The sequence below is a fragment of the Antechinus flavipes genome, chromosome 2, assembly GCF_016432865.1.
Source record: "Antechinus flavipes isolate AdamAnt ecotype Samford, QLD, Australia chromosome 2, AdamAnt_v2, whole genome shotgun sequence".
Taxonomy (NCBI): Eukaryota; Metazoa; Chordata; class Mammalia; order Dasyuromorphia; family Dasyuridae; genus Antechinus; species Antechinus flavipes.
In genome coordinates this window covers 131,820,914-131,842,475 of record NC_067399.1, presented here as the reverse complement: position 1 = coordinate 131,842,475, position 21,562 = coordinate 131,820,914, and the positions used below count along the sequence as shown (strand labels likewise).

General features: G+C 35.2%; 2 protein-coding genes across 3 annotated transcripts in view; one reads left to right on the top strand and one right to left on the bottom strand.

Moving 5' to 3' along the window:
• Positions 1-4,293: 4,293 nt before the first annotated feature.
• LOC127546484 (translation initiation factor IF-2-like) lies at positions 4,294-11,037 on the bottom strand. The gene is made up of 3 exons (XM_051973568.1): positions 11,018-11,037; positions 5,441-6,287; positions 4,294-4,667 (listed from the first exon to the last, which is right to left on the bottom strand). The coding sequence occupies exons 1-2, from the start codon at positions 11,035-11,037 to the stop codon at positions 5,558-5,560; spliced, it is 750 nt and encodes a 249-aa protein (XP_051829528.1). The 3' UTR covers positions 4,294-4,667; positions 5,441-5,557.
• NSD3 (nuclear receptor binding SET domain protein 3) overlaps positions 5,921-21,562 on the top strand; it is a 138,728-nt gene continuing 123,086 nt past the window's right edge. For both annotated transcript variants that reach the window (XM_051975533.1, XM_051975532.1), the window contains exon 1: positions 5,921-6,018. The gene's annotated coding sequence lies outside the window, so the exon portion shown is untranslated. The remainder of the gene's footprint in view (positions 6,019-21,562) is intronic.

The following is a 21,562-nucleotide window of genomic DNA, read 5'->3' as shown; positions in this document are numbered from 1 at the left end:
CTTTTACATTAACAAAAAAAGGTAAGAAACATTTAAATAGATACTATAGTATGTACTTGTCAGGTATGTGCGAATCGCTGGGGGTACAAAATAAGGCAGAAGACAATCCCTTCCCTTAAGGAGCTCACAATCTAAAGAGGGAAGGGGAGGGAAGAGGAAAAATACCATATGACAAGAAGCTAAAAAGTGGGAGGAGTGGAGAATAGAAGGGAGGAAGGGCTTCTGTCACGTGAGCTTAATAAGATATCTGTTCTGGTCTCTTTCCCTTAAATAGAGTATCTAGTGGAGCTGTCCAATGTCCACCCTCCACCTTCCCCAATCACAGAGAGAAGGACCCAAGGGGCAAGAGGTACTGAGATGTGAGTTTCAGAGACCTTTGAGAAGATTAGTTTCTGGTTAAGTCAAAGTGAGTAGCCAAGTAAGAAATAAGGTGTCTGCCCTGAGCTCCCTCCTTAAAGAAAAAAAAATAAATCAAAATCTCTTTATTTTTTGCATGTTGACCTAAACATCATAAACTAATGGTATTACATTAGGATCAATTGGGCTAGGAACTCTTGGAGATTCTGACAATGATGGGGCCTCAACTTACTATAGCGTATTCCCAAGAACTCAATGTTACTTTACTGCCTTTCTGTGACCTCATGATTTCTTAGTGGAATCATTTTGCTACATAGACTTCCTCTGAACATCTGAATTGGTGTGTCTGTGTCAGGCTTCACAGTTTTAGCTCCAGTTCTGTTGATCTGTTTGCCTTCAATTTAGAGGCCAATTACAAGGGTATAGCCCAAGTGTCTGAACTGTTCATGAATAAATCAATCATCATTAACGTGGAATATTTAGGGTCAGACAAGTTTATACTGTATGAAAGATCTAGTCTTGTCAAGGTAATTTAACACTTCAGAAAAAGGGATTCAGGAGGATCTTACTGGGCTTCTCATGGACATGACCTCTGCAAATGAATTATGGAGGATAAGCTGAAGAGAAATTAAAAGTTTTTCTCCTTTGCTATGGCTATATTACCAGAAAAGAAGGCTAAGCAATCTCATTTTGAAATTAAGAGAAAACATCATAGCCCCTGATCCAACCCTTCTCCTTTGCTTTCTTTGCCTCCTATAATAAAATCTATTTATCTAAAGTCAGGTCTGTCATCTACTCATGTTTGAGAATTTCCCAAGTTTTAAGAGTATGTGAGCATCTTTCAGATGCTACATTTAAAAGTTTTTTTTTTTAAGTTTTGTTAATGCTTTTTGCTTTTATGTGACAATTTTTTTTATTTATAGCTTTTTATTTACAAGATATATGCATGAGTGATTTTTCAGCATTGACATTTGCAAAACTTTTTGTTTCAATTTTTTCTCTCCTTCCCCCATCCCCTCCCCGATTGCAAGTAGACCTATACATGTTAAATATGTTGAAGTATATGCTAAATACAATATATGTATACATGTCCATACAGTTGTTTTGCTGCCCAAGAAGAATTGGACTTTGAAATAATGTACAATTAATCTATGAAGGAAATAAAAAATGCAGGTGGGCAAAAATAGAGGATTGGGAATTCTATGAAGTGTTTCACACTCATTTCCCAGAGTTCTTTCACTAGGTGTAGCTGGTTCTATTCATTACTGCACTATTGGAACTGATTTGGTTCATTTCATTGTTGAAGAGAGCCACATCCATCAGAACTGATCATCATATAGTATTGTTGTTGAAGTATATAATGATCTCTTGGTCCTGCTCATTTCACTCAGCATCAGTTCATGTAAGTCTCTCCAGCCAGGCCTTTCTGAAATCATCTTGCTGGTCATTTCTTACAGAACAATAATACTCCATAACATTCATATACCACAATTTATTCAGCCATTCTCCAATTGATGGGCATCCACTCAGTTTTCAGTTTCTGGCCACTACAAAGAGAACTACCACAAACATTTTTGCACATACAGGTCCCTTTCCCTTCTTTAAGATCTCTTTGGGATATAAGCCCAGTAGTAACACTGCTGGATCAAAGAGTAGGCACAGTTTGATAACTTTTTAAGCATAGTTCCAAATTGCTCTCCAGAATGGTTGGATCTGTTCACAACTTCACCAACAATGTATCAGTGTCCCAGTTTTCCCACATCCCCTCCAACATTCTGCATTGTTTCCCTGTCATTCTAGCCAATCTGACAGGTGTGTAGTGGTATCTCAGAGTGTGACAATGATTTTTAGTTATGCATTCACTCCCCTAAACCATACTAAACTTTTACAAAGAAAATTGATTAAGCAAAATCAACTGATACAGCAACTAAATTAGATAATTGTACCTAGTATTTCTCTTTATTTTCCCACTTCTTCAAAGAAATGAGAGATATATTTTCTTATCTAGAACAGAAAATTTTTATTAGTCTAAGTAATAAACAAAAATTTCTTCCTTTCCATAATCCCTTTCATCCTAATTATGGGGGCCATCCTGCTGTTTAAGGTACTATCTATGGCCCCCTAGGAATTTTATAAGATACTAAGGATTGAGAATTATAAGTTATTGCATTGAAAGCCTGTTACCCTTTCTTAAATATGAAAAAATAAAATTATCTCTATTGCCTATTCTTTTATAGGCAAAAGATTACCTCCATACATCATTCCCAAATTCCCTATTTTGCAACTCTAAGAAGTTGGATTATCCCTTTTATTTGCTTCTTAAAAAGTAGTTTTGTAGCAAATAACTGAGTGTGTATAGAGGAATTGCCGATTAAAAGACAATATGATATAGTACATAGAAAGCTGGCTCAGATACCAAAAAGAGCTAGGGTAAAGTCCTGCCTCTAACATATACTGGTTGTATGACCCTGACAAATCATTTCTCAGTGTTCTAGTCAACTCTCTAAAAATAATTCACTTGTAAAGCTATCTGGCCTTGGAGATTTTTTCACAGGGAGTTCATTGAGGTTTTCCTAAATTTATTTTTTCTAAAATTGAATTAAGTATTTTCCTCTGTTAATCTGGGCAATTTATATTTATGTAAATATCCATTTCAATTACATTGTCAGACTTATTGGCATACAGTTGGCCAAATAGATCCTAATTATTGCTTTAATTTCCTCTTCACTGGTGGTAAATTCACCTTTTTTGTTTTTCATATTGGTAATTTGGTTTTCTTCTTTCCTTTTTCTAATCAAATTAACCAAAGGTTTATCTATTCTGTAGGCTTTTTCATAAAATCGATTCTTAGTTTTATTCAATAATTTTCTTTCAATTTTTATTAATCGCTTCCATGATTTTCAGAATTTCTAATTTGGCATTTAATTGGGGAGTTAATTTGTTCTTTTTCTAATTTTTTTTTTAGTTACATGTCCAATTGAAATACTATATATTGCAAAAATATATACAAGTACATACAATACAAAGTACAGCTTTGTATTGAGAGCTTACTATATTGATGAAATTAACACATCTAGTCAAAAAACTGCAAACTATCAATTAGCATTTTCTGAGCCCCAATATGCTCTGGGGTACCAATAATTAAGGGTTAAAAACTATACAATATTTATCACAGTAGAATAGTGCCAGGCATTCAAACCCAAAAGGAACAACAAACCAACCAAATTAACTACTATTCATCTACCTTGGATCCTAAGAATACTTTTTGACCCTTAATATTTGGTACAACAAGGCATATTGGAGTTCCAAAAATACAAATAATAGAAACAAAGTCACTGATGAAATTATTGCAATAATATTGATTATTCCTTATCTTCTTACATGAGTCTAAGGTTTAAAGGGGTTGAGCTCTTCAGAAGCCCAGTAATCTATAAATCTAAGTATTTTCAATACTTCATTGACATGACTATTTCTTTCACATGTAGATCTAAAGACATCTACCCTTATATAAATCTTTCCTAGGAGGATCTATCCAAAGCTTTGGAAGCATTTTTTGTCATGGATACTAAATACTACATTAGTAGCTTACTTTTGCTATTTGAATAGACCACTTCTATTTCTGGATTTGCATGTCCTTGATGATAATATCAAATAGTGAGTACTTCTCTGAAGAAAGTGAAATGGAAGAAACTTGTCATTTAATTTGTTTGGGTGGTGTTCAGGATGCTTATTCAAACCCAGGAATTCCTGTAACAGCAGCAGATACATCAAAACATGTTCTCAAATATGGTCAGCAATGTTGTTCTCCATGCTCAGAAACAACCAAAACTAGTTTTCTTATGTACATGCTGCTTGTGGTCCTTTTGGACTACTTTGGGGTTCAAGTGCTTCCAGACACTGTTCCACTAATTATGGTCAATAAAATTAACTTGCATGTCATTTCAAGGTTTTATTAACTTATCAGAAAGAGAAGAATTTTTTGTGTGTGCTATAATTTTCATAGAGAGGTAAGAACATTTGAGAATGGGTAGGTAGTTGAACAGAAGCTCTCACAGCAACTGGTCTGACAAGGTCTGACAGAAAAAGCAGTAGAGGGCACTGACAGCTCAGGCACACTGAGAAACAAACTGGAAAGAAGCTACGTGATCAGCATGGAACTCTCTGAACTCTGAGCTCCCCAAGCAGTCCAGGATATAGTAGAGATGCTGACGTACTCCACATTACCCACAAGTCTCTGAGTCGATAGTTGTTACAGCAGGAAGAGAGTCAGTAGAGGCCTAGATCTCTAGAAGAGATGTTCGCAGGCCTTCCTGAAAAGAGAAAAGAGGTAGAATGTTTGCCACCTAAGAATTGCAATCTGGCAAATCCACTCCATTTCGAGGAGGGGATGGAGGACAGAAAAGATTGTCCCTTAAAGCTCAAATCCCAAATAAACACTATCTGGATCACAGAAGCATTATTGACTTATATTCTGTGACAGGTGCTAAAGAGAAGACATAGTTCAAGAAGGCACTGGGATTCTTTTTAATCCCCCAAAGCTCTTAACTATGCATGTTTCTACACTGACAATCCACTTACCCAGAAATCTTCGGCACTACACTGAAAGAATAAGTCTGCATTATTACAATGCTTTTCATCTCTCAGCTGCCCAGTATTTTTTATTATCAAAGAATAGCTTATAGCTACAATGTGTCCTCAGGAGACAAAACCCTTTAAAAAAAAAAAAAAAAAGAGGATCAGTCTTTGATCCTCTGCAAGAAGCAGGGATACTAAATAACCTTTTCCCTTCTACTTCTCCGAGACATTAACCTTGCATCTTTTTTTTTTTTTTTTTTTTTTTTTTTGTCGTCTCCTCTCTTACATCACCCCTTTCCCTGGCTTTGATAACTGAGCTTCACCTCACACGTTCATTTTCTGCCCTTTTCCCGTTTATTCCCTCCCTCCAATCTCACACGCTCCTTTCTCTCTCTCCCCACCCCCACCCCACCCCATCCCTGTCTAACTCGCTTCTTCCTCCTTTTTTTCTCTCTCTTTCCTTCCCTCCCGCCCCATTACGAACTACACTTCCCAACAGGCATCGCACCCCTCGGCCAATGAACGCGTGAGGATTTGGCGGCGGTGGCGGCGTTGCCCGAGAGAAGTGGGGGGTGCTTTGTGCGCGGCGGCGGCGGCGGCGGGAGCGAGCTAGCGAGCGAACGAGCTAGCGACGACGACGACGGCGAAGGCGAAGAAGACGACCAGGACGGGGGGGTTTAGAAGAAGACCGCGGTGGGAGAGCGAGAAAGCGAGCGAGCGAGTCCTCGAGACCCTGTGCAGCCGCCGCCAGCCCCGCCGCTCGCCCCGGGCTCTTCTTCGGCAGCAGCGGCTGCGCAGCCACCCCACCCCCCCTCTTTCCTCCCCCTCCCTTCCCCCTCCCCTCCCGCAGCTCTTTTGCCCCTCCCCCACTCCCGTCTGGGCCGCGGCCCCACGGTTCGGGCCGCGATGGCAGCGGCACCCGGCGTGGAGGAAATTTAGGCCGGGGATTCATGCGGCCTGGCCTGACTCCGACTCCTCCCCCCTCGGCCTCGGCTGTGCCCCGCTCTCCGGCCCCCCTCCGGGCCCCCGTGTCTCTCCTGTGATCGCACTGACACGGCCGGGGGGTTAGAATGGAACAGACTGAAGGTAAAGTGGCGCCGTGCGCGAGGCGGGGCGGGCATCCACCCACGCCCACACCCACCCGGGGCTGGCTGACCCCGAGTGGGACTGGGGAGAAGGGGGGGCGGGGAAGGGAGAAAAGGAAAGAAACGGAGAGGAAAAGCCCGTGGGGAGGAGCGGATTGGCTTGGAGGCTGCTGGTGGGGGCTGGGAGCGGGAGATGGGAAGGGGAGGTCGAGTGGGGCTGGGCCGGGCCACCGGAGAGGAGGTGGGATGGGGGCGGGGAGAGGGAGGGGGCTGCGAGGGGGGGGGAGGAAAAAGAGAGGGGAGGGCAGGGAAATGGAGGGGCCTTCGCGAGTAGTATCCGAGGTTGGGGAAGGGAATAGGCGGTGGAGGGCTTACGTGGGAGGGAGGAAGGAATGGAAGTGGAGGGAAGGCTGGTTACAAGAAGGGATTGAGGGAGTGGGCATAAAGGGATGGGGAGTTTGGCATCTGGGGGGCGGGGGTAGAAGAGGTGGGGTGGAGGAGAGGGAAGGAAATTAAGTGAACGATGAGGAATTGATAAACCCTGAGCGTGGGAGGAAATGATGGGGTTTGGGGACTGATGAAGTGTTAGCAAGGGAAAGCCTTTTGTTCCTATTTTTGTGTATTCCCTGCCGTTTCTGTCGAGGCCAGAAAGGCTAGTGGTTATAGATAGTGTTGTTATCCTTCTGGAGTGAGGAGGCACAGGTTTTATTGTGTGAAAGTGGGGGTTGTGTTTTTGCTTTGCACGTTGTAACTCGGGGTAGAGTGGTGGGGTGGAGGGTGAGGAATCGGTAGAAGGCAGGACATAATTTTATGGGTTTTGTGAGGAAGTGAAGACTATTCAGATTTAAAGGGGGTAGGGGCAGCCATGTTTGCTCCCAGACACTGCAGTGTAAATAAATTTCCCCCTCCCCCCAAATACCAATATTAATCTAGATGGTGCCAGTTGAGGTCATTAACCCCTATTCCCTTTCTGCATGTCAACTCTTTCCCTTGCCTCTTAGGTCTTTCAAAATAATCCATAACCAGCAAAGTAGGTGGTAATATTCTCTCTCTTGTGTGCTCTGCTTTTCTTCCCTTTGCTTTTTTTCCCTTTTCCTTTCATTTTAGGTTGCAAACAAGACATTGGAGTGGGGAGTACTGCTGCAAAAATTAACCCTTTTTTGTAAATCTGGAAAGATAAATAAGCACAGAATTTTAATCAAAAGGGCTTTTTATAGTGACGTTACACATCTACTTCTAAGGTTTTGAATAAGTTTTTAAAAGCTAAAAATTATATATGCCTTAGAAATAGCAGAATTAACAGTGTTCTGCAGTACTTAAATCAAATAAGGAAATTGAGTAGTTTACTTGATCTAAGACTCTTGGAGAAGAGCAAGTGGTGTGTTTAGGAAGACCTGTTTGTATGTTATCTCATTTTATCTACCTCATTTTAAATCCAGGAAAATAGCAACATATATGTTTCACATTGTGTTTTTGAAGTTATAGTGATCATAGGTTCAAGACATGTTTAGAAAAGTATTTCTTTGACAAAAACCATTGCTCTTCCTTCTTTTCAGCCCCCACCCCTTTCTCCTTATATTTATGTAGATAACCTAGTATAATCCCAAAATGCCAGTACAGTGCAGTGATGTATGAAGTAAGCATGTAGTCCTTCCTTACTGCCTCATTGAGGTACCAATTATATTTAAGTGGGAACTTTAGATTATTCTAAATAGAATTTGTGACTTTTCTGAATTGATACAAATATAACTATTTGTGATGTCGAAACAATCACTTATTCTAATAGCTCATGTTTGGATAAATTAATCTGAGTTCAGTGTTATGACTGTTAAAAAGTTAACTTAAGTGGAAACCGTAGAATTATAGTTTCAGAGCTGAAAATGACCTTAGAAGCCATAGAGGCTTCATGAATCATGGGGTTCATCATTTTACAGGTGAGGAAATTGAGACATAGAGAAGTTAAGTGATCTGGCTAGTCACATAGCAGAATTTGAATTCAGGTCTTTCTGACTCCAGGTGTCCAATATTCTATTCACTCTACGATCTAGGATTTTAGAAGTAGAAGATGTTTTTGACATTTTTTTCCCCCCTTACAGATAGAAAAAGGTTGTGATTTGTCTGAAATCTTCCAGTTACTTGTGGAAGGGCCAGAATTTGAATTCACATGTTCTTTTTTCAAGTCTACTGTTCTTTTTGTTATATCAACTTATCTAGCTTTATTTTTAGTTTTATTTTTTCATCTAAAAGATTAAAAGGGAATATGCAAAGACTAATGTCTATGGACCTGTTGAATTGAAACATCCTGTTAAAGGTGATGAAAGTCCTTTGGCATTTCAGCAGTCAGAGATTCTAGCATTGGGTGGAAGTTTAATGTAAACCAAAATATAAATACTTAAAATAAATTATAAATACTTTTATATAAAACATAAATGCTAATTTAAAAATTTGGAGTATTTTGTTTCTTAAAATGCCTGAATGTTCATACTAAGGATTAACATTTAGAAAAGGTTGCAGAATTAGTTAATTTTCTTTTAAAAAAAAAACTTATTTGCATAAAATTTCTCTTTCATACCTACTGTATTTGTATATCAAGTGCTAAATTATGGGGTATAGAGTTTAAATAGGAGACAATGTAGTATGGTAGAAAGAAAAAAATTGGCATTGGAATCAAATCTGGATTAGAGACCAGCTGCCTCTATCTGATGACTCTGAGACCTTAGGTAAGTTACTAAATTTTTCTGAACCTTTGTTTCTATATCTGTAAAATTGGAGTAATATTTAATCCTTTACTCCAGGAAATTGTGGCAAGGATCAGTGGGAAGAATATACATAAAGGACTTGATAACCATAAAGTAATGCATAAATGAGATGCTATTATTTCTAAATATACTAGCAACTCATAGAAAGTATTCTCGCAACCACTGACCTTCCTAATTTTAACTTTCTCATTTAGTTATTTGTACTTGTTCTTGTTATTCATGCTCAGAATTGGAAGTTATTTCTCACCTTTTATTCCACATAAATAGCTAAAAAACATCTGTCTAATCATCCTTTTCTTTCCATTTCCACATTACCATCAGTTGAGAAACTTGTTACTGAACTATTGTTTTAGCATTATTCACTTGGTCTCTACCTTACACACTATTGCGTCAATAGTTTTCCAGTTATACATGTATTTCCTAATATGCCCTTATTCCTTAGCTTGACATTTTTAGACCAATGCATCTGATATACCTTTCAACAACAGATATTCATTAAATATCAATAATATCTAAGATACTGTGCTACATTGGGAAAGAGGTCATGAAAATTAATAAAATATATTCTTTGTTCTCAAGAAACTTAAATTTTAGGGAAAGAAATTAGGTAACACATATGATATAAAATGAATAGAAATAAATAAGACAGATACAAAGAAGGTACAGGGAGAACTCTAAAGGTGTAAAAGCATGATCAGTAGGACTTGGCAGCAGACTTTAGAGATGGATAGAAGGAAGAGGAAATAAAAGAAGGAATCAAAGATGTTTCCATTTTGAACCCTAACCCTAAGAAATTTTCAGATATAGGGAAATTAAAAGGTTCATTTACTTACGAGTAAGACAATTTCCAACCTTGATTGCAACTTAAAGATTTAAAAGAGCTGCCTATAGCACAAGAGTTGTAACATTCATATGATCATGCTACAAATATGTATCAGAAGTAGGACTTGAATCCAGGCCTTTCCGCCATTGAGGCCTCTTTGCCATGCTGCTGTTCCACATACTGCATTTGGAGAATATGGGTTGGAAGAGAGAAAACATGGTGGATATGGAACTTAAGTAAGGGAAAGATTTGAATAGACAAGAAGCAGAAACACTAGGAACATACTATGTGGAAAGGCACTGTAGATAAGATGGTAAGAAAGAAAAATAGTGTCTGAGGGCTACAAGGAGAAGACCACTCTGGACAGTGTGAGTGTGAGTGGAGAAATGGTGAGAGCTAAAGTTGGAAGGCATTTATTTATAATGTATGGCACTGAATTGGGAGTTCCTTTTTCTAGATCATTACTTAACTATTACAATCACTTCATCCCAGGTCTCAGTTTCTTTATAAAGGTGAAATAATCATATTGAGCTTCCTACTTAATAGGATTGTTTGTAATAGTGATCTAAAGTACTTTGAAAACCATAAAGAGCTATATAAATATCAGCTTTAAAAATATATATATTATAGACAGGGCTAAGACTAGAGCATATCATTAAATTTTGGGTTTTATTCTTTCCAGACCCACAGGTTGTGTTTATTTTCTCAGTTTCTTATTTTAGTAGCAGTAAAACAAGAGAACTGGGTTTTGAGTTCTGTCTGAGAAACTTTTTAATGGTAGTTATCAAAAATGATTAATATGCACTGAGTTCTGTCTGAGAAACTCTTCTAGAAGTAGTTTACTAACCCTTTTGAAGTCTAACTTATAGAAATTAAAATTTGCAGTTATAAAATGTTGGTAATATGTGAGAAAAGACAAGTAAAAGAACTGGAGCGTCAGCTTGAAAAAAAAATTGACATTATTTCATTATCAATATCCTCTTGAGGAAATTTCAGCGTCTAGGATATTTCAGTGCCAGTACTCTCTTAGAGGTGAAAGGGTACCCCGACCAATATTCCAGTCCCTATGATAAGTATTTTTCCATAATATTGGAAAAGAATAGCTTTATTTCCCCTATGTACAATAGTACATAGTGATAAATAAATTTTTGAGTGAATTTTGAAGCATAGAGTTTGCATTGTTTTGTTTACTTCAAATGAAAAGTTTAAATATAAATGAGTTGGGGGCGGGGGGGGGGGGAGGGGAGGAGATAGTAGTGTTACCAGCAGATTCTAGATGATATCACAACTATCCATGTAATAATAGGCAACTTGACAAAGAAAATAAACATCTTGCTTCTCAGTCAAGAAAGCCTGTATTGAAATGCTCCACTGACACATACTAATAGGACTAGTAGGTCCCTGGGCAAGTCATTCACCTTCTCAGTTCCTCAGACATTTTTCTAAAACTGGTTGTAAAGCATTTATAGAGAGTGTTTCTTCTAGGAATGAAAAGTTCCCATGTATGTGTATGGTGTGTGCGTGCGCGTGCATATGTGCATGCATATTTTTTAATTGGAGAAAAGAAGTGAACCTGCTTGGAGCCTGTTTGCCTGAAGTATTGTAATTATCTTTAAATCAGTTACAGTGCTTCCAGTTTCTTGTCTTTCAGCCTATCCTTTACAAAGCCAAAATAATATACATGTATGGGTCTGACCAGGCTACTTTTCTGAATAGTATCTTATAGGTCAGGAGTTCTTAGCCTGCGGTTCTCAAACATTTTGATGAGTTTCCTTTGCAATTTTATTTATTTTGTTTTATATGTTTAAAGATAATATTATAAAAAGGGATTCCATAGATTTTCCATGACGCAAAAATGGTTAAAAACTTTGCTTTAGTGGTTGACTAAAATCTATTTGATAAAATACAACCCCTTCTCTTGGCCAAGACAACCAAACAACAGTTCCAATCTTCCTTTCATACTATGTCTCTTCAAACATTCTAGTGAAATTAAATAATTACCTCTTTCTATCTTGAATTATTCTGCCTGTGTGTCCTCTTAACAGATATTTTCTTCCACATTTTCCCTTATTGAAATCTTTAATTTTCCTCAGATGCTTCCTCCTCAGGAAGCATTCTTTTTTCTTCCTAGGATTTAGAACTGGAAAGGTTGAGTTCCTTTAGTTTAACCTTTTCATTTTACAGGCATAGAAACTGAGGACCACAGTTGGAAAATGATATGCCTAAGGTTACATAAGTAAGTTGCAAAGCTTGAATTTGAATCCAAATCCTTATACTGTTTTCCAAAAACTGCAAAATAAAATGGTGCTGAAACAGTAATGAAACCAATTTGATTTTTATACATGTTGTAGCCACTTCTCTCCTTTCTGCTTCCTTAGATAGTCAACTTCTTGAGATCAGGCGCTGTCTTGTTAAATCATATAATCTCTCAATGTCTACTACTACCACCAGTAGGTGTTTGGTGAATGTCTGTTGAAAGAATACTAATGAACACCTAGATTATTGTGTGATGTTATTTTACAAAGAAAAGGTTAAAAAATACTTAGGTTTTATACTTTAAATTTTTCTTAAAATTATCGATGTAATTCTACCAGTTTTTTAAGGTTTTTATTCATAAGTATAAATTATTAAGAATAATTTTTAATATACATTTATGAAAAGAATCAAGATGAAATTTTGTTTGGCCTTTTTATCAGGGTTAATACCTTCTGAAAATAGAAAGTAATAGCTGAAAGCTTATTATTTTTACATTGTACATTCTTTAGAATTTTCTAAATTTGTATAAGAATATTTTTTAAAATAAGCTTCTAAAATCTAACAAATGTTTGGTTTTGCTTTAATCAAGATATGGATGGAAATTGACATTAAAATTTGAAAACAGCATTTGTGTGTGTTGCTGTAAAAACGATAATAATGGTTAAATCTTTGTATTAAAGGACTTTGGCATTTAACAACACTTAAGCAGTTTGCAAGCTTTAAATGACCATATAAATGTCAAGTATTATTGATAATGGGCAACTAAGATCACTTATAAAAATAGTCTATTAGGCAGATTTGATTGCAGATAGTCAAAAAGGGGGAGGGGGATTGTTGGAATTTTTTTTTTTTTTACAGTGTAACTACTTCTTTATACATATAAGCTGAGAACTTTATTTCCTAAAATTATCAGTTATAAGCTATAAGAATTTAATTCACCTCAATCAACTAGGTGGCATAGTAGACAGAGCCCTGATCTAGGCATTATGCTTCTCTGGACTGTTGCTTGTTTAGCTAATGATGTTGTCTGGATTCTTTGGACAAAATTGTGCTGTTTGAGAAGATGACACAGAGACATGAAGAATCTGTCACTCTGGGTTTCAAATAATAAAAAATAAATGGATTTCATAATTATAGTCAGTTATCAAAGATGGGATTATCCTATATAAAGAACATGTACTAAATGGTCATTTAGTGGATAGAAACCATGTGTGAGTAGAACTTTAGATCGGAAGGTTGCTACTAAATAAAATGAGAATAAAATATTGTCTTATTGGACACAAATTAGTAGAGTAAAAAGAATCCCAGGTTTGGAATCAGAATTCTACTTGTTTGAACCTTGGGCAAGTACTTCACTTCTCAGTTTCCAAACAGGGGCCATTGATCTACATAAAGAATTCCTGTGGGCCATATGTTGAATGTAATTTTTTTTTCATTTTTTAAATTTAATATTATCTTTTTAAATATAATGTTATCTATATTTTATTGTATTTTTATTTTTTAAAATATTTCCCAATTACATTTTAATCTGGTTTGTGTATGTGGCCCTCCTTGTTAGAAACTTTGTGGCTAGATGACCTCTGGCTATAAAACCATTATTCTTTTGAACAGTATTGGGCCTAAAAAGAATTATGTTATTTTTGTACCAATGTTCAGAATAAATAATTCTAGTGCATTTCCTTATGAAAATAAGATTATCCAATTCAAATTTTAAAACAAAATTAACAATTATAGTTTGTGTAGAAAATAGTTTTTTAGATTCTTCTTAATCTGACAACAAAATGTCATTAAATGTAAATTAAACCTTGACTCTCTAAAATCATCATAATTTGTAAAAAAAAAAAAAAAAAAAAAAAAAAGGAATTTAGTAGCTATGTTATCTTTTGAACCTGTTTTTTTGATACCTTTTCCCACAGAGAGTTTTTAGATCTTACAGTCTCTTTAGATAGGTGTAGAGAACTTTTAAAATGAGGGAATCTAATATGAATATTGTTACCAGACTTTTTTGTTTTGTTTTGTTTTGTTTTCCCAATATTACAAATGTTATATATTGTGCTTTAAATAATTATTTATATTTGCTTTCTGGCAGAGAATTGAATTCTAAATCCTATTTCTCTGTGATAGGGAAACTTGAAAATAATTAGTATTACATGATATGGGTTGTCTGAAAGCTACAAAATAATCTGTTTTCATCTGTAATCTTGCTCTTCCTCTTTTTTTTTTTAATATCAGTTTGGGATCTAGAAGCATGAAAATGAAGTAATTTACTTGCTGTGATGTACTATTTACTGGATAACCTTGGACATTAACTAGAATGGTAAAAAATACACTAGCCAGATTTTTTTTTCCTATTAAGAATGGTTAAAAATAGCATTAAAATTTTAAAGAGAAGACATATATTGAATTTTCTTATATTTGGTAATAGTCATTTAAGTTAATATTGTTTCAAGGAAAAATACATATTAGATAATGTGGAATATAATTTCTTTGAAGGCAGGAATTCTTTTGTTTTTGCACCTAGCACAATTCCTTAACATTCTAAGTGTTTTTTCAAAATGTTTTGTCAATTGAATTTTGCAGTGTAAGGAAGGGGTAGAGTCCTTTTGGCCCCCCTTTTAGCTACTCGTCTTTTCACTTAGCTTGAAATATTTAAATGAATCTATAGACAAGAGCAGAGAATGTCTTACTATGCATACCCCATTTAATATAAGATTACTTGAATTTGCAGAAGAGATCATTTGGGAGACTATTTGCAAAATTTTATATATTAAAGAACAGCTAGTGACTTAAAGTGCATTTTGATTGATAAAAGATCTATTATGTGTGGTTATTTTGTATAATCCATTAGAATTGTAAATTCCTAAAGATGAGTAGTGTGCTATTCCTTCCGCAGTAACTACCCAATGTCTTCTGCGTAATTTAGAGTTGTAAGGTTCTTGAAAGGAATAGTCTCCAAAGTAGGGTGTATCTGTATCTGTCTGTGTGTATATTCCAAAGAGTGTGTAACATATTTCCTTGGAATGTGCAGAGAAAATATTAAGAGTTGTGAGCAGCACAGTCATTTAGGCCATTGGTAGTCATAACCTGCCACTTTTCTCTTTCCCCTATTGACTTCCATTGCAATCAGCGGCACATCCTTCTTAGGCAGACAGATGTCTAGGCAAACATTCTTCACCTAGAATCAGACTCTAACTCTACATACACCTGACTTTCTTCCTTCATCTTTACCATAACAGGAGGACGTTCTTCTCATAAGTCCTCTAACTAGGCAAAACTTTTTTTTGTATTGTTAATAAAACATTTATTTCATTATTTTAATTGCTAGTTTTATGTATTTTCATAATGTAACATTAGTAATATGTAATCTATAAAAATATATATTGGGGATATATGATTAAAAAGTTTGGAGATAATTGCTCTAGAGGTCATCTGTGATTATTGTACTGATAAATCCTTCTAAATCAACTCATCCGTAATACTTCTTACCAATAAAACAGCTAAGTGAAACATAGTATTGAGTAATTTTTCCTCAATCTCAGTTTGAAAGAACCACTCACTTGAGGATTATTCACAGTGTGAAAGCATTTACACTCTTTACACATTTTAGCTTGAAAATGTATATACGTGCACACATACAATACACGTGTGTGTATGTATGTGTATACCATTCGCAGAAATTATTTTCATTTTCATTTAAAAGCTTATTTTCAGGGACATTTAGGTGGGTCAGTGGATAGAACACTGACCCTAAAGTCAGGAGAACTTGAGTTCAAATGTGACCTTAGACATTTACTAACTATGTGACTGGGCAAGTTATTTAATCCTGATTGCCATCCCCACCTTCCCAAAAAAGACAAAATAAATTTATTTTCAAGAAATATTTACTACTCCCAGGTGCTAATTGTGTGTGTGTTGTGTGTGTATGGGTGTGTGGAGAACCAAACTCCAGATTGTGCTTTTTAAGGTAAATAATTAAAAGATTTTTTTTTCTGTTTAATGAGACAGAAACCATAAAGTAGAACATAAATAAATAAAAGGGATACAAAGTGTTTTAAGAATTCCTAGGAAATAGAAAATTTCCAGAATTAGAGGAATCAGAATAGAGTTCACGGATGAAATAATATTTATTTTGAGTAAGGTCTTAAAGGGTGGATAGGATTTCAACAGGAATGTAGTAGGCTGGGTGCTAAGTTGTTTCCAGGGAAACAACACAAAAACAAAGACATAAAGAGTCAAAACATCATATATGTGTGTTCATATGTTGATGAATTGTCCATTTTGGTTGAAACTTCTGGTACTGGGAAAAAAATATGATAATGTTGCAAAGTTTGGTTGGAATCCATTTGTGAAGGATCTTTGAATCATAGATTTAGAGTTGGAAGACAGAATGGAGGTTATCTTTTTCAGATCCTTCATTTTACAGAAAAATTACCTTTAGACATGCCCCAGCTCATACAGGTAAATAGCCAAACTAGGATTTGAAGTTAATTTCTTGGTTTAAATCCAGGACTCTCTTCTCACTCACAGTGCTGTGAAATCCTTGGCATTCTCTGGATTACCATTTCCAAACTTACTTAGGTGCTTACCAGAAACCCCTGGGAGAAGTCACACAACCATGGATAGGATTGCTCATAGAATTTAGAGCTGAAAGGAACCTATGAAGTCATCTGGTCTGGTTCCTTCATTCTACAGAATGGGAATCCATAGTAATGACGTTCCTTTATGGAAGTCATTTAGGTAGTAAGTAATAGAACATAGGTGGGAAACAAGTACTCTCGTTCCGAGCCAATGACCTTTCTCATTATATCACACTGTCTCTGGACAGTTTATAATTGAATTATATTTGAATGACTAATAGAAAGTCAATCTTAAATTGTCTCCACATAGTTATCCCTTGTCTATTATGGAGTCAAGAAAAAGGGGAAAGATTATTTAAAGAACTATTGGGTAGGACAAATAATGAGTGATTTTCAAGGTTTTGTTTTGTTTTTTATATTGGTAGTTCAGTTGTTACTGATATCATTTAAGGAAGAATAAATAAAGAATTATGAAGCAGCCTAAAAGCTATCTTAATGACATTGTAGTCAAGTGAAGATAATTTTGACTTGAATTTCACAACAAAGTTTATAGTTGTGTTAAATGAATCTAATTTTTCACTGAAATAATGATAGCAACATCTAATATGGCATCATCAAAATGCCTTTGCCTTTACTCCTTCCATTTAACACTTGTGAAATAGTAAATAACCCCTAAAATATGAAACGTGACAGTTTCAGGAAATAGTCTAGGGTTTTGGGTTTTTTTGTTTTTTGTTTTTTTGGGTTTTTTTGTTTTTTTGGTAAAGTTGGGCAAATTATAAGATAAAAGTAAAGATACGTTGATAAGTTTTGAAATGAAAGAAAACTGAACTCAGGCTTTTAAAAGGGGATAGGATGTAGATTTTATATAGAAGTTTGATCAAGATTTGCAATTGAGGCAATAGGGGATTTTAGTACAAAATTTTGCATATATGGAAAACCATAGATATGTGAGAATATCTTTTGTAGACTAAATAAAATGTATTTAGCTGTGGTTATGATAAGTAAAATACAATTTACAATTTTTTTTTTTTTTTTTTTGCTGAGGCAATTGAGGTTAAGTGACTTGCCCAAAGTCACACAACTAGGCATTGTCCGAGGCCGCGTTTGAACTCTAGTCTACCTGACTTCAAAGCTGGTGCTGCACCACGTTAGCTATCCCACAAATTCATTTTGAGAGTATCTCTGATTTCTCATTAGTAACTTGTCATTATATATATATATTCTCACTCACAGGCTACTAATAGATTTTCTACCATGTGGATATCCGCAGCATATTTTAAATGCCAAAACTCAGAAGAGGTTACCAGATTTGCTCCATGTTTTTCCCCCTTTTTGATGGAATTTATTAATATTCTTAGGACTGTGGGAGATTTACCTCTTTATGACTAAAAGCTCATGTAATTTTTTTCAAGTTTATACAAAGATGAAAGTGTGTGTTTACATCTCACTTGTCCTTGGGCACCTTTTTAAAAACTTAAGTTATAGACAAGGTACTAATCTTTATTATAGGAGATAATTTCTATACCAGAAATTGCTTATAATAAAAATTAACAGCACCCTCTGACCCACAAATAGAATACATACATATTTGCACACCTTTGACTTAGTTTCTTTACATACATACTCAAAATTTATAAAGAATTCTGTGTATAATGAAAAATTGAAAAGTGCCTTTTAATCTCTTGCCTAATGCCTGTGATTTTTATTATAGCAACTATTATTTATATATTTCCTTTAATGTTTCTTTGTGTTCCAACACTACGTTCTAAGTGATAAATCCATAAGGAATATTCAGTATAGAATTGCAGCTTACCAGTGCAGAACTTGAGGTCAGTGGTTCTTGCTAAAATCTAGACCCGTAGAGTTGGAGCCAAGTGATGGCGGGGAGAATTATTTTACCTCTTTGAATTTGAATTTTCTTATCTATAAACTGAGGGTATCAACCCTGATAGCCATCTATCAAGAGTTCTAATTAAGTTAGCTTTATAAATCTTAAAATTATATTCATAGAAACTCATGTTGCAGTCATGAAATAAGTGAAAAACACAACTGTGGCTGAGCACATCTTCTTTGAAATTTTTTATTTTTACATTTTTTTAATACAAAAATCCATAAAGATTACTTATACTTGAAGTTGTTTTAAATTTACCTCACCTTTGGACTGTTTCCTAAGGTTAGTCCTGGTTCAAGTCTCACCTTGAATATAGACAAAGCACTGAAAGAGAAATGGTAGTTGCCTTACCTACCATATAATGGGCATAAAGCTTTTTTGTAATCATAGATCAATACATAGATGAAAGTTTGTGGGGTTTTTTACATGGAAAACTAATAACTCTTCTATTAGAAATATTTCTACTTGTACTTATAGTTGGACATTGTCAGAATTATCTAAAATAAAGTGAAATTAAAGAAAATTGTTCTGAAGTATTAGACCAAGAGGGGAAAGTAGAAGTAGAAAAAATCTACCAAACACCACCAGAAAGAAGTCCTGTAAAGAAAACCTAAAGGACTATTACAGTCAAATTCCAAAATCCACATCAAGAAGAAAATATTACAAGTAACAAGATAAAATTAATTCAGATATGGTAGAGCCACAATTAGAATTACATAAAACTCAGATTCATCTATAGTAAAAGATTGCGGTTGTTGGGACGCTATATCAAAGAACAAAAGAATTAGGGTTATACATGAAAATGTACTCATCAAAGTTAAAGCAGAATCCTGAACCAAAAAAAGTGGATATTCAGTGAATTTTGCTAGACTTTCAAGATTTTGTAGCAAAATGACTTGAATTTAATACAAAATTTAACATACAAAATCTAAGAGAAATATAAGGTAAACATGAAAGACTAATTTTATATATGTGGGTATATATATCTTTTAATTCAGAAAGAAATAAGAGGGCAAGAAGATGGGGGGGAGGATAAGGAAGGGATTTTTAGAGGGAACTGACATCAGATCAGATTTAGAAAATAAAATACATTTAGAAGGGACTAAAAGTTTAAATTTATAAAGAACTAAGAGAGTGAGGGAATAGGATGGGGAACATAGGTATAGGAATGGGATAAGGTGATTAACAAGAATGGGATGTGGGTGGGAGAAGGGAAAGATATTGGGGGAGGAAAGGTAGGTTAATAATAGCAATGCAAAGTGGTGAGTAGTTATAAAGTAGAAGAGTAATAGGGGCAGCTGGTTAGTGGAGTGGATAGAGCATTGGCCCTAGAGTCAAGAGGATCTGAGTTCAAATTTGGAATCGGACATTTAACTTCGTAACCCTGGGCAAGTCACTTAGCCCCAATTACCTGCAAAGCCAAAATAAAACAGAAGAGTTTAGGAAGGATAGAAAATAAGAGATACTGACAGACACAATAAAGATTAGGAGTAGAATTTATAAGGTAAATGGGGAGAGGGGCGAATCATAATTTCAGACAAGAGAAAAATATGGAAACTGTACTGTTTGTCCCCCATATTAATCAACATTGTTTGGATTATTCAAAATTACTAGACAGTATAAGGTTGGAATATTGCTATAGTATACGAAATGAATTGGTGGATTTAGAAAACTATGGAAAGATGTAGACTTACAAAGGAAGATAGGTACCTTCAGAGAAACATGGGATAAATAAACAATCTTACATAGATGTATATTAATGCATGTGTGTAGGTATGTGTACGATTATAGATATTTGGGGGGGTGTGTATATATATATATATATGTATATATATATATATATGTATATGTATATATTCGTTCATACTTAATCGTAGCCGCCTTGAGGGAGGTAATGTGAGGAAAAAAGAATGAAGTGAAACGTGCACATTAGAGAACAAAAGAAAATCTACAAGGAAGCAAAAAGAATGGACAACTGTTTTAATTAAAGCTTTTTATTTTCAAAACATATGCATGGATAATTTTTCAGCATTGATGCTTGCAAAAACTTTATGTTCCAATCCCCCCCCCCCCTTTACCTCCTTCCCTAAATGGCAAGTAATCCATTATATATTAAACACATTAAAAAATATGTTAAATCCAATATAGGCATACATATTTATACAATTAATTGCTTGCTCTACAAGAAAAATCAGATCAAAAAGAGAAAGAAAACAAAATGCAAGCAAACAACAACAAAAGAAGTGAAAATGCTATGTTGTGGTCCACCCTCAATATCCAGTCTTCTCTCTGGCTGTAGATGTCTCTCTTCATGACAAGACCATTGGAACTGGCCTGAAATCTTATTGTTGAAAAGAGCCACATCTATCAGAGTTGATCATCGTATAATCTTGTCGCTGTGTACAATGATCTTCTGGTTGTGCTCATTTCACTCATTATAAGTTCATGTTAGTCTCTCCAGGCCTCTCTGAAATTATCCTGCTGATCGTTTCTTGTAGAACGATAATGTTCTATAACATTCATATACCATAACTTATTCATCCATTCTCCAACTGATGGAAAGATGGACAATTCTAAACAAAGTGTGTTGTAGTTTTTATATAGGCTTTCATGAAAAGGAAATTTATTGTTTTATATTTTAAATCCTTTCTTATCCGTGCACATGGCAGGGTTTGTTTTTTCTTTTTCTATTTTGTATTCTAAATTAATTTTTAAAAATAATTTTAAAGAGAAAAAAAAAGCGAACTTTAAGGAAACAAGTTGCTTTTTGTATTTCATCAGTTTTTGCTTGTGAAGCAAGATTTACCCATCCATGTGTTCCCAGTGTTGGTATTATAAATCCTTTTCCAACATCTGATTGCCCTAGTGATTGATATTGTTGACTTGAAGAATCCACCTAAATTGGACTGAAATATTAGGAATTTTGTGAATTCCCCTCCCCCCCCATTATAAGCATGCATATAGATTAGATAATACCTTGAACCATATTGGAACTTAAATGCCATGGACTTGTGAGATTAAACAATTGTAGGATCTCACTGATGAATAGTTTTGATATATTTCCATTTTACTTTTCCTGTATTGGTGTATCCCGTAATACTACAGTTGATGTTATCCATTTGTCCATTTGGAATTTAATGTAATGTAAAGTTTAATGTAATGAGAGAAAGCTTGGTGGTACAGTGGATAAAATGTTGGACCTGTAGTCAGGAAGACCTGCATTTACATATGGTCTC

What these genes read in the sequence shown, in the direction of transcription:
- LOC127546484 (XM_051973568.1), bottom strand. Translation starts at nt 11,037, where the DNA reads ATGTCTGAGGAACTGAGAAG. An exon ending in ATGTCTGAGGAACTGAGAAG is followed by an intron (nt 6,288 to 11,017) that starts GTGAATGACTTG and finishes CCCCCCTCGCAG; the next exon opens with CCCCCTCCCTCTCCCCGCCC.